We start from the raw sequence: 26,727 nt of genomic DNA on the forward strand, positions 1-26,727 counted from the left end.
ATTATCACAAACACATTTTCTTGTATGTGGGAAAACTACCATGTGGAGAACATAATTTTTCTTTTTTTCTGAGAAAAAGGCTGATGGTCTTGTAAGCGGCGCACTGCAGTGACAGATACATGTCTCACCAATGCTGTGCTTACATCAGAAAATCATTCAAACGAGCGAAACTGAGAAATAATCGTTCAGTATAAACGTTAACCAATGACGGAATGATGAACGAGAATTGTGCGCCTTTCATTCGTCATTCAGTTTCAGCCGGCATAAAAACTAGCGCCAGCTTGTACACTTATCAGGCAGTTTAAACATGCTGCCCAAGTGCTGAATGAGCTGGTGATGATGTCACCAGGTCATTCGCTCAGGCAAACAAGAATTGTGCAAGATTTCGGCACAATGAAATTGAGCATGCCCTCTAATGTAAGACTGATTGGCTGATGCCTGTGCTAAAAAGAATTTTCTGATGCGCCCTCAAGATAGAGCAATGGACTGTGCAAGAGAGGAGAGGAGCTCTGGGGAGCTGTCACAGGAGATGCAATAGTCTGCAGAAGACCTACTGCTGCCAAAGAGAGACAGTAAAGGGCAGTGGCAGCCAGATTCCTGCAAGAGAAAAGGCCATTTGGAGAGGAACAAGAGCGCTGTGCAGAGGGACCAGAGACAGCCTGCTACCATGAGGGAGAAGGTAGCCTTGTTATAGCAACATCCTGGTGGGAACATCAGAGCAGCTACAAGGAATTGTAAGTGGGGCTGGCCTCCAACAGACAGGGACTCAGTCTGATATTAGCAGGCTAGTAGTGTAGAATCTGGACTTTATGCAAGTTTCAGGTGCTTGAACCTGGGTTAAGGACTGTGTTATTTAAAGGAACATTGTGTAAGTAAAAGGGAGACTAGCTTTCGTAAGAGACTGACTGAGGTATTGATGGCAATAAGCGAAGTGTCAATCCTTGATAGATGAATTGTATTATATTGCGTGACTTATAGTTCTGTTCCATGGGATTGACTGTTAGCAGCATTATTAATACTGTTACCCTAGCATTGGTATTACTTCAAATTAAGTACAAAGTAGTATTATTCCTAGGATTAGCTAGCGATATTTAGTGGGAAGCCATTTGGGGTAAAAAGTAGAACGCCCAATTGCCATCATAATTTTCTTCACTTTCGTTCCTTTGTTCTTGAAAAAAATATTGTACATTTTGGTTACCCCATCTGCTACGTATCCTTAATATGCGTTGCGACACCAATCACCTGCAGCACCAGTGCTTCATTGACAAGTTTATTTCCATTACTAAGAAGTATTTCCTGGGCAACAACGCAAAATCCGTAATAGGGCAGAGCCCCTCATTTAACATATGCCATTACATTGGCTACTATTAGAGATGAGAGAGCGTACTTGCTAAGGCAAATTACTCGAGCGACTATTGCCATTTTCGAGTACATGCCCGCTCGTGGCAAAAGATTCGGGGCGTGCGGGGTGAGCGGTGATTTGTGGGAGTCAGCATGTGGGTGCGGGGGGGGGGGGGGGGAGAGCTCTCCCCCCGTTCCTCCCCGCTCTCCCCCGCCGCCGCCAACCGGCCCTGCAAATCTTTTGGCACCAGCAGGAATGTACTCAAAAATGGCAATACTCCCTCGAGTAATTTGCCTTAGCAAGTACGCTCGCTCATTTCTAGCTACTATATATGCGACTCCTGCCCTTTCACGCTTGGAGCTTTCTTGTATGAAAATTAGACACATGATGCTAGAATGCAGTACATAAATAAGTGAACACGTTTTCCATGGATCAGCTTCAGTGTATGAGAGTCCACATGAAAATCAGAAAATGAAGGGATTTGAACAACTTTGAATGAGGTCTGGTCATCGGTGCTAGACTAGTCAGGGACATTATTTTAAAAACTGCCAACTTTGTGGGTTTTCTCATGCAAAGGTATCTAAAATATAAAAATAATTTTTAGTGTGTTTCGGGAAAAATATCCAGCAAAAGGAGATCCTGTGTACGTAAACAACTTGTTGGCAAAAGGGGTCAAAGGAGGATGTCAAGAATCGCTCTGACTAACATGCAGTGAATAGTCAATCAAGCTGCAGCCTAATACTATGCTGGTGCTCCAAATCACGTGTTTGAATGCACAATTTGGCATATCTTAGCACAGATGGGCTATAACATCAGACAACAGTTTGAATGTCACTGCAGTCTTAGAGAAACAGAAAGGCAAGACTCCAGCAGGCAAAAGAGTGCAAATTTGGATCACTGAGCAGTGGAAAAACATTGCCTGTTCAGATGAATCCAGATCATTTTGCACCATCCTGATGGGAGAATCCAAATTTGGCGCTAGCAGCATGAATTGATGAACCCTTCCTTTCCGCTGTTCAGAGCATGTCAGGAGCTCCATCTAATTTGCGGCAACTGCAAGAAACTATCCTGTCCACATGGGCTAATATTCTTGCAAAATAATGTCAAAACATAGTGGATTCTGAAGGTTAGAGGTGGTCAAAGTGGATAGGTGTCTATCATAAAGTAACCAATCTGAGTATAATTCTAGAATCTTCTTATGTGGCAGAGAAGCAGGGGTGTAACTATAGGGGATGCAGGGGATGCGGTTGCACCCGGGCCCAGGAGCCTTAGGGGGCCCATAAAGCCTCTCCTCTCCATATAGGGAGCCCAGTACTATGAAAAAAGCATTATTGTTGGGGGCCCTGTTACAGACTTTGCATTAGGGCCCAGGAGCTTCAAGTTACACCTCTGCAGAGAAGTATATGGGCCCTCTCAGGCACCAAGGTTCTAGTGCAACTGCTGCCTTCAAAGTGACCCATAGCTACACCACCTAAGGTATGCCAGCTATTTTCTTTCTCTAGCTGCTGGTCCAGAACTACTTGGACATGACACTGCTCTATTTCCATAAAGCACGGAGACTTGGGGGCATTACCTATTGAATGTGGCATCTCTTACTAAGCAAAGGCCTAAACATATTTGACTTGCTACTTTGAAAACACATGAGAATAGTAAGTACTAGTTCTATTATATTTTTGTAGATTATTACCATTTTGTTTCTTACTCGTACTTTGAATGTATTCTTTTTCTATCCAATTCTAAACAACATTTTAAGAGATTTCATTTTTGCTAAAAAAAAAAGTTTCAAAGTAATTTCCCAGCTTTGCAGTCATTAGAAAATATCAACTTTAGTGGAAATCTTTAGCTATACAGAATTGAGTGTAATTATGTGTAAGTGGCTTTTGGCATTACTACTGTATATGTAAACCACATAGACTGCCTGGAAGATCTGTACGCCATTCCATTAAACATAAGGCCTAACAATTGCAGTTGTGACTCAGCATATATAAAAAGTTCACATTGACTGTACATTTGATAGAAGCAAGCTATGTTTACGAGCATGCCTTCTGTCCAATGTCTAATGTTTCCAGATGGCTGTAATTATATGTATATAGCCATGGAAACTAGAACAGTTTAGCTGTCTTTACTTTCTGTGATGTGCTCATAGTACCGGAAACATTTCTTCCATCCATTAAATGAATGAAGACATCCTGATTAGTCTTTGAAAAGAATATAAAGCTTACATTCATAATTCTAGGGAGAAGGTGAATGGCAATGTATATACATTAATAGGGGGTATAGGTAGATTTGGCAGGACACTGCATATTCATCCTATTACCCTTTTACTTTGCAATCAGCATCCCTATAAAAATGGCACTGCATGATTGTTTTATTGCCCCGACTTAATTGCCATATGTCCGAGTTGTGCCTGAGAGGATGGGGTGCAACTCGCATTGGACACCACATGGACACCTGTCCGTATGCTGCCTGATATATAGACGGCCCGCACAGTGACATGCATTTGCATTTCCTAATTCTCATTCGTGATACGGACAAGAATAAGACATTCGATGTTCCCCACAGGCTATAATGGGTGCATGTGCTTTCCGTGAAGCATTGCATTGAAAGGACACACTTTTTATACCCAAGAAGGTCTTCGCACCAAGAAAAGACAGTTTTCAGATTCAGTAACATTCTGTACTTATGCTGATTTGAGGTAACAGTTCATGCGGTATGTGGGCCAACACTACCTTCACCGCAGTACCGTCCATCAAAACCAAGCTGAACCCTCACCCATCAATGCTGGATCATCATTGCCAAGTATTACAGTTTTCTGATACTCACCTTTCATTCTGGATTGACTTTAGCAGGAATAGTGTATGTCAGCAAGGTATAGGAATGTATCACACATTGCAGGGAATATCCCAAGAACATTGCAAGTCAGCACAAAATACCAAAGTCATTTAGGGTTGTGATGTCTAGAATGAATTGCTGTAGTAACTATTCATTCTTTTAGACAAAGGCAATGAAGTGATTCATATCAAGCATTCAATGAATAGGGACTGTATGGGAGGGGGGGATTCATAATTATAAAACGTACTCCCGTAGACTTAAACAGGAGCTCTATAGACTACATATTATATACTCTGGGATGTACAAAAACATTTTTCAGGCAGTTGTGTTACAGGTTGCCAGTTGTACTGATTTCTGTAAAAAATTGATGAGAAAAGTACTTAACGGCTTTTGTCGGGCCAAATGACCGGAAATGCAGCTCTATAAGTGCTAAGATGACTGAAAATGTGCCTGCTAGCAGCGACTACCTACCCAAAAACTGAAGGAATACAAAGTCTGCAGCACAAACTGCTGACCTAAGAAAAGGATTGCATATAGGTTCTGCACATTAGTATTCTGTTTTTGACTAGATGGGATGCTTTAAAGGGGTTATCCCACCAAAATCGTTTATGAATAGAGATGAGCAAGTAGTGCCTTAGCCGAGTATCTCCCCGCTCGTCTCTAAAGATTCGGGGGCCGGTGTGGGTGACAGGTGAGTTGCGGCGGGAGCAGGGGGGAGCGGGGGGGGGGTGGGTGGGAGAGGGAGAGAGAGACCCCCCCCCGCTCTCCCCCGCTGCTCCCCGCCGGCCCCCGAATCTTTACACACGAGCGGGGAGATACTCGGCTAAGGCACTACTCGATCGAGTAATGTGCCTTAGCAAGTATACTCGCTCATCTCTGTTTATGAACTATTTACAGGATAAGTGATAAAGGTGTAATCGCTGGAGACCTGACCACTGGGACCCTCAATTCTGGAATATATTTTCTTTCTTGTGTCGCTTCTACATAAGTTCTTTTCAGACAGCATCTTCAGTTGTACTCCTGATGTCCAGCTCAGATTTCTGTATTTAATTCCTAACAGCATTGAGATGGAAACCTGGATAAAACCATTGCCTTTAGGGTTTAAACGGACGAACGTGTTACGCCACAATTTTGCACGTGGGGAAATAATGCAGAGAATACGGTAGAACTCAGTGATTTCAATGGGTTTATTCTCACTTCTTTTTTTTTCTCACCTGTTGTCGCGGGTGCAAAAAAATTGGACCTGCTTCATCTTGTGCGCGGTTGCGCAACAGAGAGCCCCATAGAGGACTATGGGAGGTGCACAAACATGCACATTTGCCCGCTGGGGCATGCGCTAAATGCAGAGCATACCCGTGATCACGGTCACCATGTTAGGCTAATTAGCCATTTAAATAAGGGTGGGGTGATTCCTCTGCTGATGTGAATGAGAAATGCCTGTGCAAATATGCACAGTATATGTGCAGGCACGAGTGCAAAATACACTTGTGCACTGTGCAAAAAAATTGCGCAGGAGGAAGCATATTGCGTAACACGTTCGTTTGTCAAAGCCCTCATTGTATGAAACGAAGACTTCCTTGATCTCCATTTCACAAAGTTGCCGTCTATGTCAGTCTCTTCAGATGGTTAGAAAAGTGTTAACTTATAGTGTTTACTTTTTTTAAGAGTGTATGAAAAGAAATAATTCCGAGGCTCAGACTAAGACTGGCAGAATCTTAGATTAGGGGAACAAAACGCAAGTTGGGCAGTTTGACACGTGGAATTGATTGCTTTAGGATTGTGATTTCTTCACTTTTGTAAGAACAATAAAACTTGTGTGGAATAGCCATATTTTATTATTGGTGCTATTTAGTACTGCTGGTAGAACTAAATCCATGAAAGATCACCTATGCCAATGATTCACCACCGGTCATTCAAAGCTGATGAACACCTGACTATGTGTCTTATAAAACTTGATACTGTTTTGAACTTTTGTCTATCTTCAATAGAAAAGTAGACATAATCTGGTAAAAGCCTGTAAGAATATTTAGGGAGGTGAGAGGGACTGTGAGACCAGGAATGATAAGTCTGATAGAAATATGGTTCTATGAAAAAATATAAAGGGGCAGATTTACTAAGCTAAATGTGCCATAACTATGTCTCCTTAAACTTATTTATTATGTGTTTTAGACACTTGCAGCACCTTACACACCTAAGGGGCTTGGCTAAACAGGAAAGTGGATATGGCCTAAATTCAATACCATCCACTAAAACTGCACCAATATGTCTAGAGATGCACCAAATATATCACATAGTATGAGCCACCATGATAAATGTGGTGCATTTTCAGACTAGTCTACAGCAAGTTTACACCCTCTACCTGTTAGACAAGATTAGTAAATCTTCTACGAAGTTTCTACACTTTAGTTTTGGCACACCCATTCATACAGACTAAAAAATAATGTTTAACTATTCCTGGCCTATTCTAATAACTTTGTTTTTAGCTAAATATGCATTACACGTCTTTGTATCACTACAGTAAAGTACAAGGTTATACATTTGACTTATCACTGATTTAAGATTGACTGACCATCAGATGCATGGCGTAAGAACTGAGGCTTAGAACGGAGAAATATGCCCAAGAGAATAACTTTCCTGTAAATATATAACCAAGCAATTAAGATTCCAGTGGCAAAACAAACAACACATTCAATGAAAGAACAGACAGCAATAACCAAGAGTATTGGGTGATTTATAAAGTTGAGATGCTTCACAAGTAAAATGAAGGAACATTGCAAGGAAACGGCGACAGTAACAAATAGCAGTGTCTCATTGCACACATAATCAGATCAAGAAGGGTGAATGTGAAGCACTACTGCATCAGATAATACTGTGCATTCATAAAAAAGAAGTCATGCTAGGGAGTGATCACAGAAGAGATTCCCACGATGAATCACTAACAACATAAGAATCTGTGGTTTTTCATCAGACATCACTTAGAACCAAAAAGACAAACAATTCTTGGAACTGCTATAAACTGCTACTGTGGGCCACACATAGCTTACTCTCATAATATGGTATAACAAGACAAACATATTTGATATATTGACTTTTATTAAGTCATAACGAAGCACCTATGGCAATGAGCGACCCACATAATGACACTGAAATCTGTCTTATTGAGGACATCTGGACTGAGGACCTTCTATAACTGAGGTGCCATTGACGGCTGTGGATCTGTCAACTGTAATGACCTATAAGATATCCGGCCACTTCATAAGGTGTATGGTTTTACATATCTCCCATTCAAATAAATGGACAACTATTTATTGTATGATCATGCTGAATTCTCGAGGCCAAGGGCCTGTCGGAATTCAAACCTAAAAACTATTGTGTCCCAGGCAGTAGCTTTCCTCAATTAGCTGCTGGTTTTTCGTCCTATATAATAAGCTTGGCCTTACCACTTCCTCCTTGGAAGATTATTCTGCTTATTGCCTTAAAGGGGTTGTCCCGCGAAAGCAAGTGGGGTTAAGCACTTCTGTATGGCCATATAAATGCACTTTGTAATATACATTGTGCATTAAATATTGGCCATACAGAAGTTATACACTTACCCCCTCCGGTGTTGGCGTCCCCGTCTCCATGGCGCCGATCGAAGCCTTCTTCTGCCTGGATTAGATGCGCTTGCGCTGTATGGCCAATATTTAATGCACGATGTATATTACAAAGTGCATTAATATGGCCATACAGAAGTGCTTAACCCCACTTGCTTTCGCGGGACAACCCCTTTAAGTCCCCTTTACACAGGACAACTGTTCTGTACTTCAGTGCCCAACAGCCAGCCCAACGATGGTCGCTCCTGCGTTTTTACAGAGCAGGTCAGGGATCGTTCAAGCCCACCCGCTTCCACTCACAGTAAACAGGTCATCATTCATAGATGAACGATGGCCTGTTCACACAAAATGATGTAGTGTTAGACCAACGATGATGTTTAGGTCTGCATGTAAGATCTGATCAGCGATTTATCGCTGATTGGTCTTTTACTGCATGCTTTCACGCAGCACAATTATCATGCAAGCCGCTCAATCTAATGAGCAATTTGGATGATAATCATGCCATGTAAAAGGTCTTTAGTCTAGCTCATACTGCTCAGCTGTCATCCTAAGTGACAACTGCTATTATTACCGGTCTACCAGCCACTAGCAAAGTATTCACTACACTTCTATTCACTCCCTATCAATATTGCTGTGAATACCTGTTTACCAAACTCCAGTTGATTATTGACCACACTTTGTCTAATCGCTCTTTTGCTCTGATAGTCCTGTGTACCAAACTCTGGTTTGTTCCTGACCTCTGCCTGTTACTACTCAGAACTGTTAGAGCAACGGGACTCTGAGACTCCAGACCGTTACAGAGCCAGTATTCACATTGGCTCTCTGTTCTGGCTGATAGAATCATAGAGGAGGTCCCAAGTGGCAGACTCTCCTCTATAACATTGATATGCCCTAATAGTTCAAACTGTATATGGATTGGCATTGTCTAATGGGCCAAAGCCTTTAAGGACAATATTACATCTTATACTGGTACGCATAATGTTCAAAATTATTTGCTCAACACTCCTGTTATAACAAGACCCAATAAAATAGTCAACCTTTAATTATTAATACCTTTGAAAAGATCTCTATAATCTTAAAATTACTTAATCTACTCAGGTTAACACATGGAGCAGTTAGGATAATAGGAGACTAATTACTTCAACCACTTCCTGATCAAAAGTTTTACCTCCCATCCTAGGCATGGGCCACCTGGATATTTATAGTCTATGGGTGCTTTAATTTTGACATGCTAAGTAGCCTATATATTCATTCTTATGATAATATTCAGCTTAGTGTTATGAAGAAGCTACCTATGCCCATGTCTATACCCTAACTGAAATACTATATATATAATAAAACCACTAACTGGTGAAGTGAATAACATTCTTTGTCTTGCGATAATGGCACTTGTCAAGGTGTATGCTACGGTATGTAAATATCAAGGACAAAACTACTTCTCATTAGGAAATTTGCTCCTCATACAGTATAAATTAAAACCTTTCACTTTATACCTTAAAAGAATTTAGCAAGATTCATATTTCTGCCACTAAAGGTAAAATGGTTGGTGATTAGGTACTGGTGCATCTTGTCTCCACCAGAAGAATGGGTGGAGACAAACTGCATGCCCACAAACAATGCCCACAACTTGATTGGCTGGGCAGGAGAATGGGTGCCCATCATCTCCCCTCCTGCCTCGTGTCACTCACCCCTTCGCTGCTCTCCCTTGTCCCCTTCCTGACTCCTGTGCTGTCAGTCTACTCAGTGCTGTCCCATCTGCGCTGCAAACAGTGCTCCGGTCCTCCTCCAGCGCCGCTCCCCCTTGCAAGGACAGTGACAGCGGGGTCGGCAGCTACAGCGCCGGGGGGGGGAGGGGGAGACCGCAGCTGGGAGCTTACATGGACAGGAGTGAAGGGCAGTGAGAAGAGAGTGACAGCGGGGCTGGCTGCTGCTGATGTGGCGGCGGCAGGGAGACCACAGCTGCTGGGAGCTGACATGGATGGGAGCAAAGGGCAGCCAGGAGAGTGCCAGCAGGGCCAGCAGCTGCTGGGAGAACGGAGCTGGGAGCTGATATGTCAGTCAGCACAGCGACGGGGGCTACGGGCCAGGCAATCAAAAGTTGTGGGGCTTGCAGTCTGCCCCACCCATTCTCCTGGCCAGCCAATCAAGTTGTGGGTATTGTTTGTGGGCGTGCAGTTTGTCTCCACCCATTCTTCTAGTGGAGACAAGATGCACCAGTACCTGGTGATTGTTGGATTTACTTCTTACACAGACATTGGCTTTAATTGGTAACTGTCAGCATGTTTGATAACTAGATGCAGTTTCTGCAATTCTAATTTAAATGTGTCAATAAGTATTGCTGTACTTTTCGTGTTTACTTTTTTATCCCTGGAAAACTTCTCGAACTGAACCTTCTCTTTTTTTTTTTATAGTTCCTTGTCCATGGATTATCAAACTGCTAAATAACCCCCACAAAAGCACAAGTTGTTGATGGATCTAATTTGGCTCTATTAGTGAGTTTCTCGTTTGACTAGTGATTGATGCCTTGTCAGTCTTACTAATTTTTTATGTGTACATTGAATTTCAGCACAAGATTATTATAAATGTATATACAATGTATTGTGGAGACATCTGGTATTTACACCACTAGTGTGAAAATCCATTGTCTATAATGTCTTGGCGAGAATGAAAAGCACAATGTTCTCAACATTAAGTTCTTCTCTACTAGCTTTCACAGCATGAATGACTATTTATTACCTGTTGCTTTCTCGGGATTGTTGCACATAAAACACAGCCATGACCCGGTTTCCTCACTATATCCAAAAAGATCAAAAAACCTCACTTCTTCCAGATGTGTATGTATAAGATCCAAGTCCTAGAACAAAGACGTACAATAATCATTATTACTTTTGGAAATAAACTTCAAATATAACCGAGACATTGAAAATATTTATATTCTAACAGAGCCAAAATCTGAGACGTCTCACACTGTGCCTGCTGACAGTTCTGCTGAAGATGTGCTAGATAGTCGAGGCTTTACAATGAGGCTAGAATTCGTTCCATCAGGCTTATTTACGTCTAGATCTGATACCTTTTAATGGCTAACAAAACTACATGATGTTAATGCGAGCTTTCGAACCAACGCAGGGTTCTGCTTCAGGCTTAAATAAAATAGATCTGAAGAGGCATGCATATTTATACACACATACTTATGACAAGGCACAGACATGGATGTGAACAATTTGCCTTAATAGAATACTACAACAGAAATACAAACATCTTTAAACAGTCCCTGATAAGGGAGGGAAGGTTTTATGGTCGCTGAATTAGTGTTGGGGGAAGGGGGGCACCAGGCCAGCAGTGTTATCTGTGCTATAGATCACTCATACTTCCCACTCGCATGAATCCTCTTAAAGAATTTAACCCTCTATCGAAAGTGTCAAAAGTTGTTATAAATTTATATTCCCAACATAAAGCCCCCCAGAGGAAATATATTGATGCAGGCTATTGCTATGACCCCGTACCTACCAAAACTGTGCACATCATTAGGAAAGGACATAGCTATTACCTTCTAGGAACTTCTAGCAACATAGTCTTTAAAACTTGGCGACACAGTCTCCACTATGCGGCCCTTTGCAGTATCAACAATTACAATCTTTTTAGGAATACAACATGCCTGGCTGAAACTCCAGGGTCACACTCATCAATACAATAAAGCACAGTAGGTCTATGACTAGAGCTCATTCTGCTCCCATGGCCAGGAGCCTCCAGGGATTTCTTAAAGCTCACTGCTTTTCGCTGCACCCAACCTCTTCCACAGATATCTTGTAATTGCTACCCCACTCTACGCTGCAGCTCTCTCCACCGCAGTGGCAGTAATAACAACGACACTTGTGTATCACACCATGCCATTTGTATCCCCTACATGGGTGAGATGTGTCCAAGAACTCCCATAGCCTACCCAGTACAGTAACTGGTTATGTAACCCTTAACCCCTTATTGACGCAGCCACTATTTTTGTTTTTTTCTCCCCCCTTAAAAAAAATCATAACTCCTTTATTTATCCATCGACGTCGCTGTATGAGGTCTTGTTGTTTGCGGGACAAGTTGTATTTTTCAATGGTGCTATTTAATGTACCATATAATGTACTGAAAAACATTTTAAAAATTCTAAGTAGTGTAAAGAAAAAAAACAACAACATTCCACGATCTTTTAGTGCGTCTTGTTTCTACGGCGCACAAACTACAACAAAAACGACATGATAACTTTATTCTATGGGTCATTACGATTGCTACGATACATAATTTGTACAGCTTTTTTTACTGTACTACTCTTTTTTTTTCAAAGACATTTAATTTTTTAAAGCTATTTTCTGCCGCCAACTTCTGCACGCAATTTTTGATGTTTCCATCAACGTAGTTGAGCGAGGGCTCATTTTTTGCGGGACACCCTGTAGTTTCTGGTAGTACCATATCGGAATACATACGACTTTTTGACCGCTTTTTATTGCATTTTTTCTGGGAGACAGGGTCACTGGAAAAGTGCATTTCTGTTGTTCTTTATTTTTTTTTCAGACAACGTTCACCGTGCGGGGTAAATAATGTGCTACTTTGATAGTTCAGACTTTTACGTATTTTTTTTTTATTATTTAGATTTTTTAATTATAGATATGGCAAAAGGGGGGTGATTTAAACTTTTTTTTACTTTTTTTTTTTTTACAATTAATAAAAAAGTGAAAGTGAGATCAATAAAGTTTTAAGTCCCCCTGGGGGACTACAATATGCGATGCTTTGATTGCTCCTGCAGTATGACGTAATGCTATAGCATTACGTTATACTGCTTTTTGAAAGGCAGTATATCAAGCCATGCCACGCCAGCCTTTCAGAAGGACCCTGGCTGCCATGACACCTGCACGGCTCCCCTTATCTCACCGCAGGGGGGGTCGTATGGCATTGACAGTGGCATTAAAAGTGTTAATAACTGCAATTGGACGCGCGGCCGATTGCAGCTATTGCCCGCGGATGTCAGCTGTAATAAACAGCTGACGCCCGCGCTGTATGGAGAGAGGTTGCTCAGCGACCTCTCTTCATACATACCCCAACGCTCCAGGACGTAAATGTACATCCTGAAGTGGGAAGGGGTTAAAGGAGTTTTGTCATTAGGACAAAACCCTTCTCTATAGCTGGATCCTATCTATAATAAAAAACTCACCTCTCCTGGAATCCCGAGACACAGATGACAGCTGCCGCAGGCATTGGCGGTGACCTCTGGGTAGATGGTCAGGCAGAATCACATGACTACTATGGCCAATCAGAGGTTGCAGCACTTCTGAAGTGCTCATATACTGAGTATCATGATGACAAAAGTCTGGGGACATGACGCTGCAGCCTCTGATAAGCCGCAGTGGTCACATGCTTCCACCCAACTGTCTACACAGGAGTCACCGCTGATAGTGGTGGTGGCTATTACCTGTATCCTGGGGTTCCAGGAAAGGTGAGTATAACCTTGTTTTGTAATTTTGTCAGGGCCCAGCTAGGGAACAGGGTTTTGTTCTAATGGCAAAATGTCTTTAAAGTGGCCTCCGTACTAGGGTTGAGACCGTATACACCATGTTCCCAGGGTCTTAAAAGGGTCTGTAGCATAAACTATATGAAACAGTTGCATATAAAACATAAATAACATTATAGCATTTCCCTCAATAAGTAGGGATGATACTTTCATCCTGCGACATGTACTTTCCTTTAGTAATAATTAGCATGGTCGAAACACTCGGTAGTCTTGCACAGCTAGAGAAGATTTAGCTTTCAGTTGATCATTTGATTTCCATTCCTGTGCTATGCAGGTGACGGACTCCCTTTAATGTAACTGACAGTATCAAACACTTCAGCCACAGCTCATATGATTCCATTGCATGAGCAAATCGAAAACCTAAAGCAGCAAAACCGCTGTTGGCATCTGTGATATTGATTGCAATTCCAATCATATGGGAAAAATGTGTAACGAATGTTGAACTGGAATATTTTGTAAATTATAGAGAAGAAATGGAGGGTAGCAAAAAATAGAAAAATCACTTCAGTGTGTAATGAAAATTATATGTTGACTTTCTTTATATAATAGAGGCAAAGAGAAAATTAGTAGCTGAAACAGTAAACAAACAGAATAATTATGTATCATATTCACACATTGTGAAAATATAATTTGAGCTGTTTTGTAACCAAAGGACAATCTAGTAAATTAAGAAAAGCAATGCAAGGAAACTGAAAGGGAGGAGGCATAGATTAGATATTAGAAAACACTTTCTGACAGTGAGGGTGATCAGTGTGATATGGAAAAAGGGGTACTAGTTGACTGTAGACCTAAATGTGAACCAGATAATCAATGCCAGTCAGCTGCTGCAAAGGCGAATAAAGTCTTGGAGTGCATTAAAAAAGATATAGTGTTGAGTGTATAGTGACGAGAACATTATTCTACCACTATATAAGGCACTTGTCAGGCCCCACATGGAATACTGTGTACAGTTCTGGACACCGGTGCTCAGGAAAGATGTTACAGTGCTGGAGGGGGTTCAAAAAAGGGCAACTAAGTTAATAAATGGAAAAGAAGGACTGGAATACCCAGAGAGGCTATCAAAAGTAGGATTATTCACCCTGGAAAAAAGATGGTTAATAGGAGACCAAATGACTATGTATAAATACATTAGGGGACAATACAAGGATCTCTCCCATGATCTGTTTATACCCAGAGGATAGAACCCAGTGGCTTCAATGGATCAATTCTCACAAGTGTGTTTAGCGCATATTTCGCACGCGCATAAAAAAGTAGGACCTGCTCTATTTTTCTGCGTTTGAGCAGCAAAAATCCCATAGAAGTCTATGAGAGGTGTGAAAATACCAAAGGTAAGGGTGTTACACTGCGTAAAATGTAGGTAAAAAAAGACATCTGTACCTCATTAGGCTTTAAATAGCCTTGAAATTGACAGAAAGGTCTTGTCACTCGTGCATGTGAACTGGCCTTGTGTGCCAGTAGATAAGGCACTATGTGCACAGATGCACGCAACATGCAGTTTATGTACCTTTCAAGCTTGGTTCATGCTCAAATACGCTGTGGTGAGCGTTTTTGCACTTACGCTTGTGTGAAGCCGCCCTGAAGTTGCATATGCTCATGAGAATGAGCCCTAAAGAGTTTTTCTGTGATGAGAAAACCCCCTCAACGGTAATAAGATGTTCTAGACGGTTATTATACCGAGTTCAAACTCCTCTTCTGTACAATCCACAACACTTAATTCTGGGCAAGACCAGCTGTCAAAAAGAAAAAGTTTTCCACAGTATTAAGGCCCATTTACACGCAAAGATGATCGCTCAAAATCCGTTCAAAAGATAGGGAGAATGACAGTTTGAGTGATCATTTTCCATCAGCTGCTAATAGCGATTAATGCTCTCCAGCTAAACGATGGATTTTATGCTCACCTAAAAATCAATGTTCAGCCGAAGAGTGAAAGATAGGAGCATTTACACACAACGATTATCGTTCAAACAATGGCTTTTGAGCGAACTTTGAGTGATAATCGTTGTGTGTAAATGGGGCTTTAGTAGACGTACATAGGAGTTAGGAGCTTTATTTTGCAAGGAAGTACAAGTGCACAAAATTTGAAAATAACATCACAAAATATCCTCAGCAGTGCATGATACACTTTCACAGCTGTCTAAATACATCCTATTATTTGATGTTTATCTGTACATCCTAAATATGTTTCCTATTCCAATAAGGCAACCTGGTTCAAAGACCAGCATTAATGTAAAGCAGTGTGTAAATGTATGAATCTGAAGTTCTGTGTACCTATAAAAAATGTGACGCATGCTATGAAAATGACCAGAGATCATAAAATAAAATAACCTGATGCTGTATAGGTGCATTGTTGTCTGCATACGTCTATATAGTCCAGCAATCTCTATGACAGCGTACAGCTGTAATGCTGATCAGGTTTATGGTACGTCACATCTAGGAATTTGGATTACAATGTACAATGGATATTTTTAAAACCATGATGTGATCACCAGCATCTGGCAGTAGCAATGTTTTACAAGAACGAGTTGAGACAGTAGTTGATGAACATTTAAAACTTTTACTATGATGCAATATTCCCCAAACTCAGATAATAAACGCTCGTGTCATTTACTGGAAACTTACGCACATCTGGAAGTACTTTATTTCCTTTTTGGCAAATTCAGATTTACTGAGTTTTCACCCAAATTTCTTATTTATGATAAAACCACTTGTATTTGGAAATCTGTTGGGCACACTGTTTGTTGTGCCAGGGTGCTACGGATAATGGACCAATAAGACAAGTATTTCTTTTTGGCAGAGTAGTGGTGTGGACCTGGCAAGCTCTAATAATAAATAACGAGACACTGTGTACTCGTACATGAGAAGATAACTGTCAATAATGGGACCAAAAATGTCCTGAATATTGCAATATGGTAAAGACGCTGCAGGAGTTTGATATATTTCCAATTGAAGCCTTACAAAGAACATACTAAGAGATCACTGACATATGGAGCTGCAAGAAAAAGTAAGTGCACCCTTTGGAGTCTAGCTCAACTAACAACACACAAGCACTTGTAGCGTTTGTAAGAGTAACGTGTAATAGTGTTTTACACATTATTTTATGTCGGCATCATAACTGACTTGTGGAACTAGTCAAAAACAGAAGTCAGCAGTGGGTGAGGGGCTAGCAGAATATGTGTGCTGCGCAAGCCTTAGATAAAATGATTGCCAATTTCAGCATATAGAAATGGTATAAGTTTAAAGCAACCCTTAGATAATGTAAGGCTGGGTTCACACAGGGAGGATTTGCCACGGACATTCCGTTCAGGATTCTGCTGCGGCAAATCCACCTGTGGCTACTAATCCCGGGATTAGCCAGCTATGTGGATGAGATTAGCCAGCCATGTGGCAAAGTTGGCATAAGCGGGCGCTATGGAGCAGATTCCCTGGCCGCAGCTAAGTGCCACAGGTTTTCAAGGAAATCTCCCGGTTTTCCGCTGCGGCAAAACCGCAAGATTTCCAGCGGGATTCCGCCCTGTGAGAACCCAGCCTAAGTGCTAACTTTGAGATTGAGCAATTTTATATGTTCACATGCAAATTTGCGATAATGTAACTGACACATCAGTTGTAATTTTTAGAATAATTTTATGATTATTGTTGAGTTCGGAAAACCCAAGCCACCTGTCATACAATGATTGGACAACAGCCGGACATTGTCTGCTATAATGTGTTTTTCTATATGTACTTTTTACCTAATAAAGAGCTTCAAATGAGGAAATACATTTTGAAACATCACTTGTTGGTTCCCTGCTGTATTCTTCTCTGGTTCAGTTCAGTTATCACGCTTGGACGACGATGGTCCATTGCGCCGATCTAGAATGACCACTAAGTGTTAGCCATTGTTTTTTGATCGGGAGTCCCTGGATACTTTGTTACCTTGGGACGGGAGGGCGACGGGAAGCGCAGTAATGAGGCCCGTTTCACAAGTGGATTGGTGCTTCTCTGGTGCCCCACCAAATCTGTCATATCTTATTTATAAGGCTTCTATACCTCTTGAGTATCATGTAGATTAAGGGATTACTCAAACACATTCAAGCGTTATACTGAGCACATTGATTAAAAATCCACAGTGTAGCGATAAAAAGTGAAGCTCTGTGTTAGTGGCTTCTTTCTACAAGAGCTATTAGACAAAAAGTGTTTCAAACACAGTAATAAAATTAGAAATGTGGGTTTCACAGGTGCTTTTTTCATTAAATAAAGGCACACAAGGCCTGATTGCTTACAAATGTGCTCTACTCAAAAAAGAGTGGTTGGTATAAACCATGCCTTGATGCAAACAACCTTTAGAAGATGTGTTATAGAGACACATGCTGGAAAAGCAGAGCTAAAGACATGGGTGTTTATCAATCCACAGTTAGATAAATTATTCACCAATGGAGAAAATTCAAAACAGCTGCTATGCTTCCTAAAAATGGGAGTCTTGTTAAGATGACTCCAGAATCTTAACAAGCAAACCTGAAAGAGGTGAGAAAGAACCAAAGGGTAACAGCAAAAGACCTACAGAAGTCTCTACAAACTGCAAAAACCTCTGTTCACATGTTAGAAATACACTGACCAAACTGGAGTTCATGGACGTTCCCCATAAGGGAAGCCACTGCTGTACAAAAATTTATTGCAGCCCATCTCAACTTTGTACAAGACGACCTGGATGTTCCAAAATGCTTATGAGAAAATATTCTATGGACAGATAAGACAAAATTAAAGCTGTTTAAAACAAATGCACAATGATTTGTTTGGAGGAAAAAGAACACTGCACACGAACACCAAAACCTCATCCCACCTGCAAGTCATGGTGGTGGGAGCATCATCGTTTAGGTTTGCTTGGCTGCCTCAGGGCCTGGCAAACTTGTGATAATTGTGAAATCAATGAATTCTAAGGTGCACCAAATCACTTTAAATGGATTTTACGGGCCACAGTCAAAGGCCTCAGGCTGAGCTCACAAGAGAAAACAGAGTGGATGTCATCATACAAAACAGACGAGATTTATTTCAGGTTGGATATACAAGCTTTCATTCAAGCCTTGAGAAAGACTCCAATGTAGAGCCAAAATGTTGTTTTCTTTATGTCTAGCCTGAAATAAATCTTGTATGTTTTAGAATGCTGACGTCCACTCTATTTTCTCCTGTGATTATATGGTATTTGGATGAAGTGGGACTGAATCATCCAGGATGGTCTATTGCAAGCACTCATTTTGGGACAGTGGTGCTGCTCACAACGCTTTCTTTGTTACTATGACAGATCTCAGGCTGAAGAGACATTGGATGATGCAACAAGACAATGACCCAAAGCATATAAATAAAGAATGATGAAAATGATGATTTGTGTTTTTGGTTTTTTTTAAAAAATAGCCAAGCCAGAGTACTGACTTTAAAGGGGTTGTCCCACAAATGACGTTAACCACAGGATTATATAGGTGGTGGTCCGAGCTCTGAGACACCAACCTTTCGCCAATCTTTTATACCGCATGTGATGACAGAAGAGTGGCCATCTGTAAGATCTGTGGTAAGCTTTTAAAATGCAAGTGTATTCACGAAGGAAAAAGAAATGTCACACGAGATGCAGGGGGATAAAACGAACTCCCCCCCCCCCAAAAAAAAAAAAATATCACCTGCCTAACTCAGGAGGAAGTGCAGAACCGGGTAAAAAAGAATTAAATCGTCAAATTGTTAAAGTGACGTGATAGCAGACTCCTATTTCTTATATTTAGGGACACTATTGATAATAGGGTTGTACCACTGGATTGCCAATGTGGTTCCAATATACAAAAATTGGTCAAGAAGAGAGCCTGGTAACTACAGGCCTGTAAGTCTCACTTCAATAATTGAAAAAATATTCAAGGGGTTTCTGAGAGAAGCCATCCTGGAATACTTCCAGGAAAACAACGGTATAACTCCTCATCAGCATGGGTTCACGAGGGGTCGATCATGTCAGACCAATTTGACCAGCTTTTACAAAGAAGTAAGTTATAAGCTAGATCTGAGAGAGTTTATTGATCTTGTATATCTGGATTTTTCTAAAGCATTTGACACCATGCCGTATAATAGGCTGATATATAAAATGAGGCAGTCGGTCTGGGCAAAAACGTGTGTAGTTGGGTAAAGAACTGGCTCAGAGATAGAAAGCAGAGGGTGGTAATAAATAGATCGTACTCTGATTAGGCCACGGTCTCAGACGTTGTTCAAAGTCACCAATCTGGCCACTATGAATTATTTACAGGCCTTATGTAGCTATTAGTGTTTTTTTGTAAACTACTAAATTAGCTGATATGTTACATAAAAGGTGATACAAAAAAAAGGAAGCATAAATAAAGCAAGGGGTTGTGTGTGTGTCAGTGACGGTGGTGGAGAGGGTAGAGGACGGGCCAAGTTGGCACTTCAAGCATCTCCTGCTGAAGGAACAGCTCCACATTCTGTAGGAGACGAGGCACGCCCACTGCCATTCCTTAGAAGTGCTTCTGTCCATGCATTAGATCTGCAGCATGCAGAACAGGTCATAGAGTGGATGACACAACATGCCTCCAGTACCATCACCTTCTCTTCCTCCCAGTCACAGGTACACAGCAGACAGACTACACCAGTCAGCTAGAAGCATAACTCCTCTACTTCACTCCATGCCATCCCACAGGCAATGTGTACTCCGAATGCGAAAATGGAGGTGCCAGCTCCTGGTGCTCACTGTGACATAGTCCACTCAGGAGGAGAAGGACAACGAAGAGGGGGTGGAAGATGATGAGGTGCTTGACCCAACAGACACAGGCATGATAGCCGCTCAAAGGGGGAGGAGGAAGAGGTGGATGTTACCATGCAACACCATGGTAAGACAGGGAGTAGGGTGTCGGAGACACACATAAGGACTACCGTCACCATCAGCTACTACTAGTCACAGCAGCACTAACATCAGGCCCACAGCTAGGTCTGCTCACAGGACTTGTGCAGCCTTGGCAATCTTTTAAACCGCATGTGATGACAGAAGAGCGGCCATCTGTAACATCTGTGGTAAGCTTTTCAAATGCAGCAAGAACATAAACAACAACACAACATACATGAACAGTCACATGAACCCTAATCATTCGCTGCCTTGGAGAGCCCACCTGGGCAAGAAGACAAAGAGCCAGCCTCATCCTGATCCCTAATCCACTGCGTCCTCCTCCATCTCCTCCATGTTCATATAGACGTCTGTGAGCACCGAGGCAGTTTTGTGTAAGGGCTGTAGCATGCAGACTTCAGACCTCTCCTCCGCAATTGAAAATCAGGCTGCAGGCTTCAGAGCCAGGAGTGGGAAATGGAGAGCAGAAGTTGAGCCACCACCACCATGACCTTCACCGTCATTGACATCTACCCCATATTCCAGTTTCTCCTAGGTCAGCAGCCAGACTTTCATCCCCAAGCTATGGGAACTTTAAAAAAAAATTACCACCTGAAACATCCATGAGCACAGAGCCTAAACGCAAGCATTGCACAGCTTCTTGAAATAAAAATACTGTCCTTCAAGTGAACACATATGCCTTCCGCAAAGTAATGCTCTGTGCTAACCTACAGTACCAAATGCCCATCTGCCATTTCTTTGCCCAAAAAGCTGTCCCTGATCTGCACCAACATGCGAGCCAGTGTCCCTGGCGTTAAAGAACACTGTCAGTGGCAGGATACACCGGACCACGGACACATGATACAGCAAGCACGGTCAGGAATGTTACATATACTTAATTGGTTTTCCACTGAAACACTTGTGCCTGCAGTTACAAGCGCCAGCCACTACATGGGAGGTCGGCGTGGAGACTTCCGCTCCAAATACACAGAGGTCGGAGTGGAAGCCTCCGCGCGACCTCCATATAGTGGCTGGTGCTTGTAACTGCAGGCACTGCTCCCATTGATTTCAATGACAACCGTGCATGCAGTTACAAGCGCCGGCTACTAAACGGAGGTCAGTGCGGAGGCTTCCACTCCGACCTCTGTGTATTTGAGGCCCTGACAGCATGCGCCCACTCAGCTGATCAGTCGGGGTCGCGAGTGACGGACCCCAGACGATCAGCTATTGATGACCTATCCTGATGATAATACCCCTTTAACAGCACACTGGGTCAATATCCTGCAGGTGCAGCACAAAGCCGAAAGTGGTCCACGTTTCTTGATACCCTCAAGAGCTGTAGGATATTCATCCTTGTCTGTCCCCATCTCACCCCCTACTCCTCCTTTTCCAGAAACAAAAGTTTTCTAGAGCACAAGAAACAGCTGTAGGCCTACAGCTTTTACTTGAAGAAAGTCCATGCTTGGCTGTTCTGTTCACCTGGTAGAATTTGTCCTTGTAAAGTAAATGACATTGCAGCAAACCTTGCTAGCGTCCTTGGGACGACCCTATGAGGGTCTTCTTTTGTTTTCAGTGACACTTGTGTGCTATGATTGACCCCTACACCACTGTACACTATTTTAACCAATTTCTGGAGGAGCACAGCGTTCCTCAGATGTGTGGCCGTATTCCCATGCAATTTGGGGGCTTTGGCTGCATTGGGGACCTTCTAGAGGGAAAATTATTGAACATGATATTTACTCCCATTGACTTTAAAGGAAGTCTGAATTGAACATCCCGATTCACGATAATTTTCGGGAATTCGGTTTGATACCGACACAAACCGATTGCCACGATTCTTCGTCTGTCAGATAGGCTCATTGCGGAGATCCGTCAGCTTGCTCCTGCTCCCAAGCGGCGGCTCCTTCGGCGGAGGTCCGCCGCGGCATATTGCAATGCCCGTGGACAGGCAGCCTAAGTAATAATAGCTAAAATGCCTCTGGCATAAAAGGGTTCATGGCATTAATTTAGGTAATGGATTGACATTTCCATAGAACGTTAATTAACAGGGTACCAATTGTAAAGCTTATGTTGTTTCCTTATATAAGTGCAGCTTTCTGTATATTTTACTCATCTTCATCACAACTTTCAAAAAATGTTTATTCGTACATTCACACGTGGCGGATCTTGGAGCAGTTCTGCACCAAAATCCATGTCAAAATCCGTACCGATTGAAGCGGTAAAGTCTGCTGCAGATCTTCTTCACAATTCATACCGATGGTGCGGATTCTGACAGGTCTTTTCAAAATTTGACACAGAATTTGTAGCGGATGTTCTGTTGCAGTAAATCCACACCAGTTCTGCTACATGTGAAATTATCCTGCAAGAAACTCTTTTCTTACTTAAAAAAAGACAAAACTGAAGTAAAGCTAATCAAAACATATTCTTGTGTGATTGTACTTTGTAATAGATCACGTTTGCCAAAAGTTACTGGGGACCTGGAGCCTCATGTTTTCTGTTAGTATTGTTGATGCAAGGAAATTACATGAATATTACTTTATTTCCTCTGATGTCATAAACTATTAATATCATGAATTTGCAGCCTTAAATGTATTATTTTCTTAAATATTGTTCACTGTTGGCTCAGTGGTGAGCTCAAGGGGACAAAATGCTGGAATAAGGCGGAGGAAAACAGCCCGGATATATTATGTGATAATGTATGAAGAGGGTATTTGTTACCTTTCCTAGCCAAGTCGGTTGTGCTTCTATCTAATGAGCTGAGTACTGTGAGGTCACATTCTTCTGATAGATCTTACATCTGTTGGCGTGATGGCATGTCTCAAGCCATATGTTCCGTTGTCACCCTGTCAGTCTCTACTGGCATATGATATTGTATTCTTATTTTTTTCTCAGTGGAAATTCTTCAGTGACAAGGAACCAATTCCCAAAGAATTACTTGCCGCGGCTGGTGATGCAAAAGTCCAGATGTTAGACTCTGGCATTCAGCTAAATTATTTATACTAGTGAAGTATGAGCCATGGATACATTTCTGGTATATTTTATACCAGTCTCTATACTCTGACAGGGGCCTTAGAATAATGTATTACATATGGAAGCATGCTGCAATAGAGCGTGCTGCGATTTATTACTCTTACGTATTGATAAGCAGTGTCCACACACAGGTGTGCATGAAACAATGAAAGTCCATTGACTTTTATTGACTCCATTCACCATGTGTTATGCATGGGATATACACGTGGGTAATACACGGTGATAATTCACTCATGTGAATGAGCCCTTAGAATGGTAACAAGTTGTCAGTTTATTTATACATTTCCAGGTGGAGTAACAGAGGTCAAATCACATGTCATGGTAGGCCATGACCCAAACCATGCCACTTTCTGTATGCTTTGGTGAGAGAAGATATTCACTTTTCTGTATGTGTACATGCTCATATTGATATACGTTTTTTTTTTTTTTTTTGCATCCCCGGGCTTTATATATAATTCCATGTCCTTTAGGCCTCATGTCCACGGGGAAAATCAGGCCCGCCGCGGATTCTTCATGGAGAATCCGTAGCGGGTCCCTCCTGCCCCGCGGACATGAGGCTAAAAATAAGAATAAACTCACCTGTCCGGACGCTGCGGATCTTCCCTCCGTTGTGGCCGGATCTTTTTTCTTGCGCCGGGCACATCCGCCGGGCCAAAGAAAGAAGATCCGGCCGCGACGGAGGGAAGATCCGCAGCGTCCGGACAGGTGAGTTTTAATTCTGGTACAGGAGTTCTGCGGATCCGGACGGCTTCCATAGGCTTCAATAGAAGCCTGCGGGAGCCGTCCCCGCGGGAGACCCCCACTAAAATGGAACATGTCGCGTTTTTTTTCCCGCACGTGGATCTGTGCCTGAAGGGAAAAATGACATCTGCAGGTATGTAATTGCCTGCAGGTGTCCAATGCATCCCTATGGGGCGCAGATCCGCATGCGGGAAAAACGCTGCGGATTTTAAATAATTTTTTCCCCGTGGACATGAGGCCTTAGTGTTTTCGCTCCACTATGATCACCGGGCCGGCGTCCCTATGGAGACCTCCTGGGACCAGATAAAGTCTTGTCACAAGCTATAAGGTGGTACCAGTGTGAGGGAGCGCTGGAAATGTGTGTTTTGTGTACATAAATGTTTGTATAAAAACAGATACTTTGAGGTTCTTTTTAGGAAAAACATACCCAACCGCAGATAAACAAATGTAATACATGCGTTTACGTTTCACAGCTCTTCAATTTGGTTATTGTGTAGTAACATTGTAGCTTATGGACCTCTTACACAGGAGGACATTTGTTAGCGCCTTTTGCAGAGCGTTCACACTGACAGACTTTGCTGCTGGATGGCCGGCTTCTCACTCAGCGCTTCATCCTCTATGTGAGGCACTGAGCGGGGAGCGTTTACACGAAGCGACAAGCAAGCGATCCAGCGATGGTCTTTATGCTGAATGAAAGTCAGCGCAAGCCACTTGTGAACAAATAGTGCACAATTTTTTTTTTGCATTTACATTGCACGATTATCGCTCAAATTCATTCGTTTGTACAAACTTTTGTTCACTCATAACTTTTGTTGATGAAAATGTATACTGCAAATGAGGGATATTTTTGTATTTTTTTTTTACATTTTTCTGACAAACGTTTTTGTACTTTTAACATAAAAACGCGTATGTTTAACGCATACAAGAAGCGCAGTGTGAACGCTCGCTAACAGATGGCTATGTATATCTCTATGCCCTGGTCCAGTAAACTGGCATACATGTTGTAATTAGAAAGTTCATGTAAAATTAAGATTCGTTTGTGCAATAAACAAAAAGTGAAAAGTATAGTAAATAAAAATCACTAATGCTTTCTGTCCATGTGAGCAGCTGCTCGGTATTCCCATGTATATACTTAGTGGGTATACGCATCTACATTGTTGAAGGATGTGTCTTTATACATTCTGAGGTTAGGTCCATATGCACAGTATGGCTACGGATATGGATTAGGCCTTATTCATAGTCCTATACATATCTAGCAACTGGTTCCTTATTCTACAGTCTGGACTGCTGTGATGTCACAATCTACAGGCAGAACCCTCATTGTGACATCATAATGTCTGCAGTTCTACATACCTTGAGCCTCAGCACATCGCTGCCACTTCTTCCGAGAAGATTGCGTTTTGAGGAGCGAGCTATTGCTTTTGCTAGTAGTTTGTTACTATTTGCGGGTTACTTTGGGGGACAGTTTGTCTATTGGGTTATTCTACGGGCTGCACAGCGCTGTGGGGTCTGTGCTAATTTTTAACAAAATCGTTTTATAACACCTATAACATCATGAGCGAGAGAGAACTACTGGAGCTGGCCATTGCCGACAGTTTATGGATGAGCCGACCAGATAATCAACGTAAGTGAACTTTAAAACTGTATGGGCTTTTGGTGGGGGGATTATCCCTGGGATCTTCTAGACTTTATTCCTATTACCCTGGACTTTGCTTTTCACTCTCTGTCACTTGGGATATATTTGTTTCCAATATTGTGCTTATATATATGGTGAACGTAAAGGTGTTTTCCAGGAAGCACCTGCTGGGATACACTGGAGCCGGACACAATGGTGAGCGGCGGGAGTGATGTCCAGCGTACTCTGCTTCAATTCACTGAGCGATCCTTACTAGTGTATGAAAGCACTGTAGTGATTACCGCTGGGATGACTGTCAGAGGTTGTAGCGCCCCGCAGTCGTCCCGTGTAAAAGGAATGTTATTTATGATGATTTGTAGCATTCTAATACATGATCCTTCTCTTTAGATCAGAGCACTGTAGTCGGAAGACTGCGTTCATCGCAGAGAAGAACACGGAATGGCAGAGGACATGAAACAGAGGATGCTGATGGTCCTGTCCCTGCCCCACGGAGAGGTGGAAGAGTTACGAGGCAAACAAGAAGAGAAGAGGGCAGAAATAGGAGCCGCTCTCCCCAGAGACCCCTCCCTGAACGTCCCGTTGCTGCTAACACCGAGCCACATACCACCAGGGACAATAGCAGGGAGGAAAGTGAAGCAACGACCAGTACCACCAACATCCCGGCCGAGTCTGCTATCACGGGTCTCAGTAGTGCACAGCCCACGGATCAGGCCCAACCAACATCCCACCTTCAGCCAACATCAGAGCCGCAGCTGGTACCACCACCACCACCACAAGCTGCGCGGAGAAGAAGGCGGCGGAGACGGACCCTGAGAACACGGCAAATTGAAAGACTGCCTGTCCGGAGCACAACAGACCATGAGGAGATGACATCATGCCCCATCTGCCAAAGTGACTATCAAACTGGCGAGCAAGTCACCGTGCTCCCCTGCAGTCACATTTACCATCCCGCATGTATTAGGCCGTGGCTCCGCCGAAACCCCTGCTGCCCCATGTGTCGCCACCATTGTTTCCAGCAGAACGTGCAGAGCCCAACCTGAAGCTTCCACTGCTCTAGATTTTCCCAACTCATTTTCTTTACCCTCTTCCTTTCCCCAGTTCTGTCTTTCCCATCCGGTTCTTTTATTTGCACCCATCTTAGCCCCTTACCCACCCACTTTTTTT

General features: G+C 42.4%; 1 protein-coding gene across 1 annotated transcript in view; it reads right to left on the reverse strand.

The window, feature by feature from the left end:
* The window catches only part of VEPH1 (ventricular zone expressed PH domain containing 1), a 252,596-nt gene that overhangs the window by 16,520 nt on the left and 209,349 nt on the right, over window positions 1-26,727 (reverse strand). The window contains exon 12 of the mRNA XM_066600287.1: window positions 10,504-10,621. Coding sequence (XP_066456384.1) covers window positions 10,504-10,621 — 118 coding nt within the window. The remainder of the gene's footprint in view (window positions 1-10,503; window positions 10,622-26,727) is intronic.

The sequence above is a fragment of the Eleutherodactylus coqui genome, chromosome 1 (genome assembly GCF_035609145.1).
Source record: "Eleutherodactylus coqui strain aEleCoq1 chromosome 1, aEleCoq1.hap1, whole genome shotgun sequence".
NCBI lineage: Eukaryota > Metazoa > Chordata > Amphibia > Anura > Eleutherodactylidae > Eleutherodactylus > Eleutherodactylus coqui.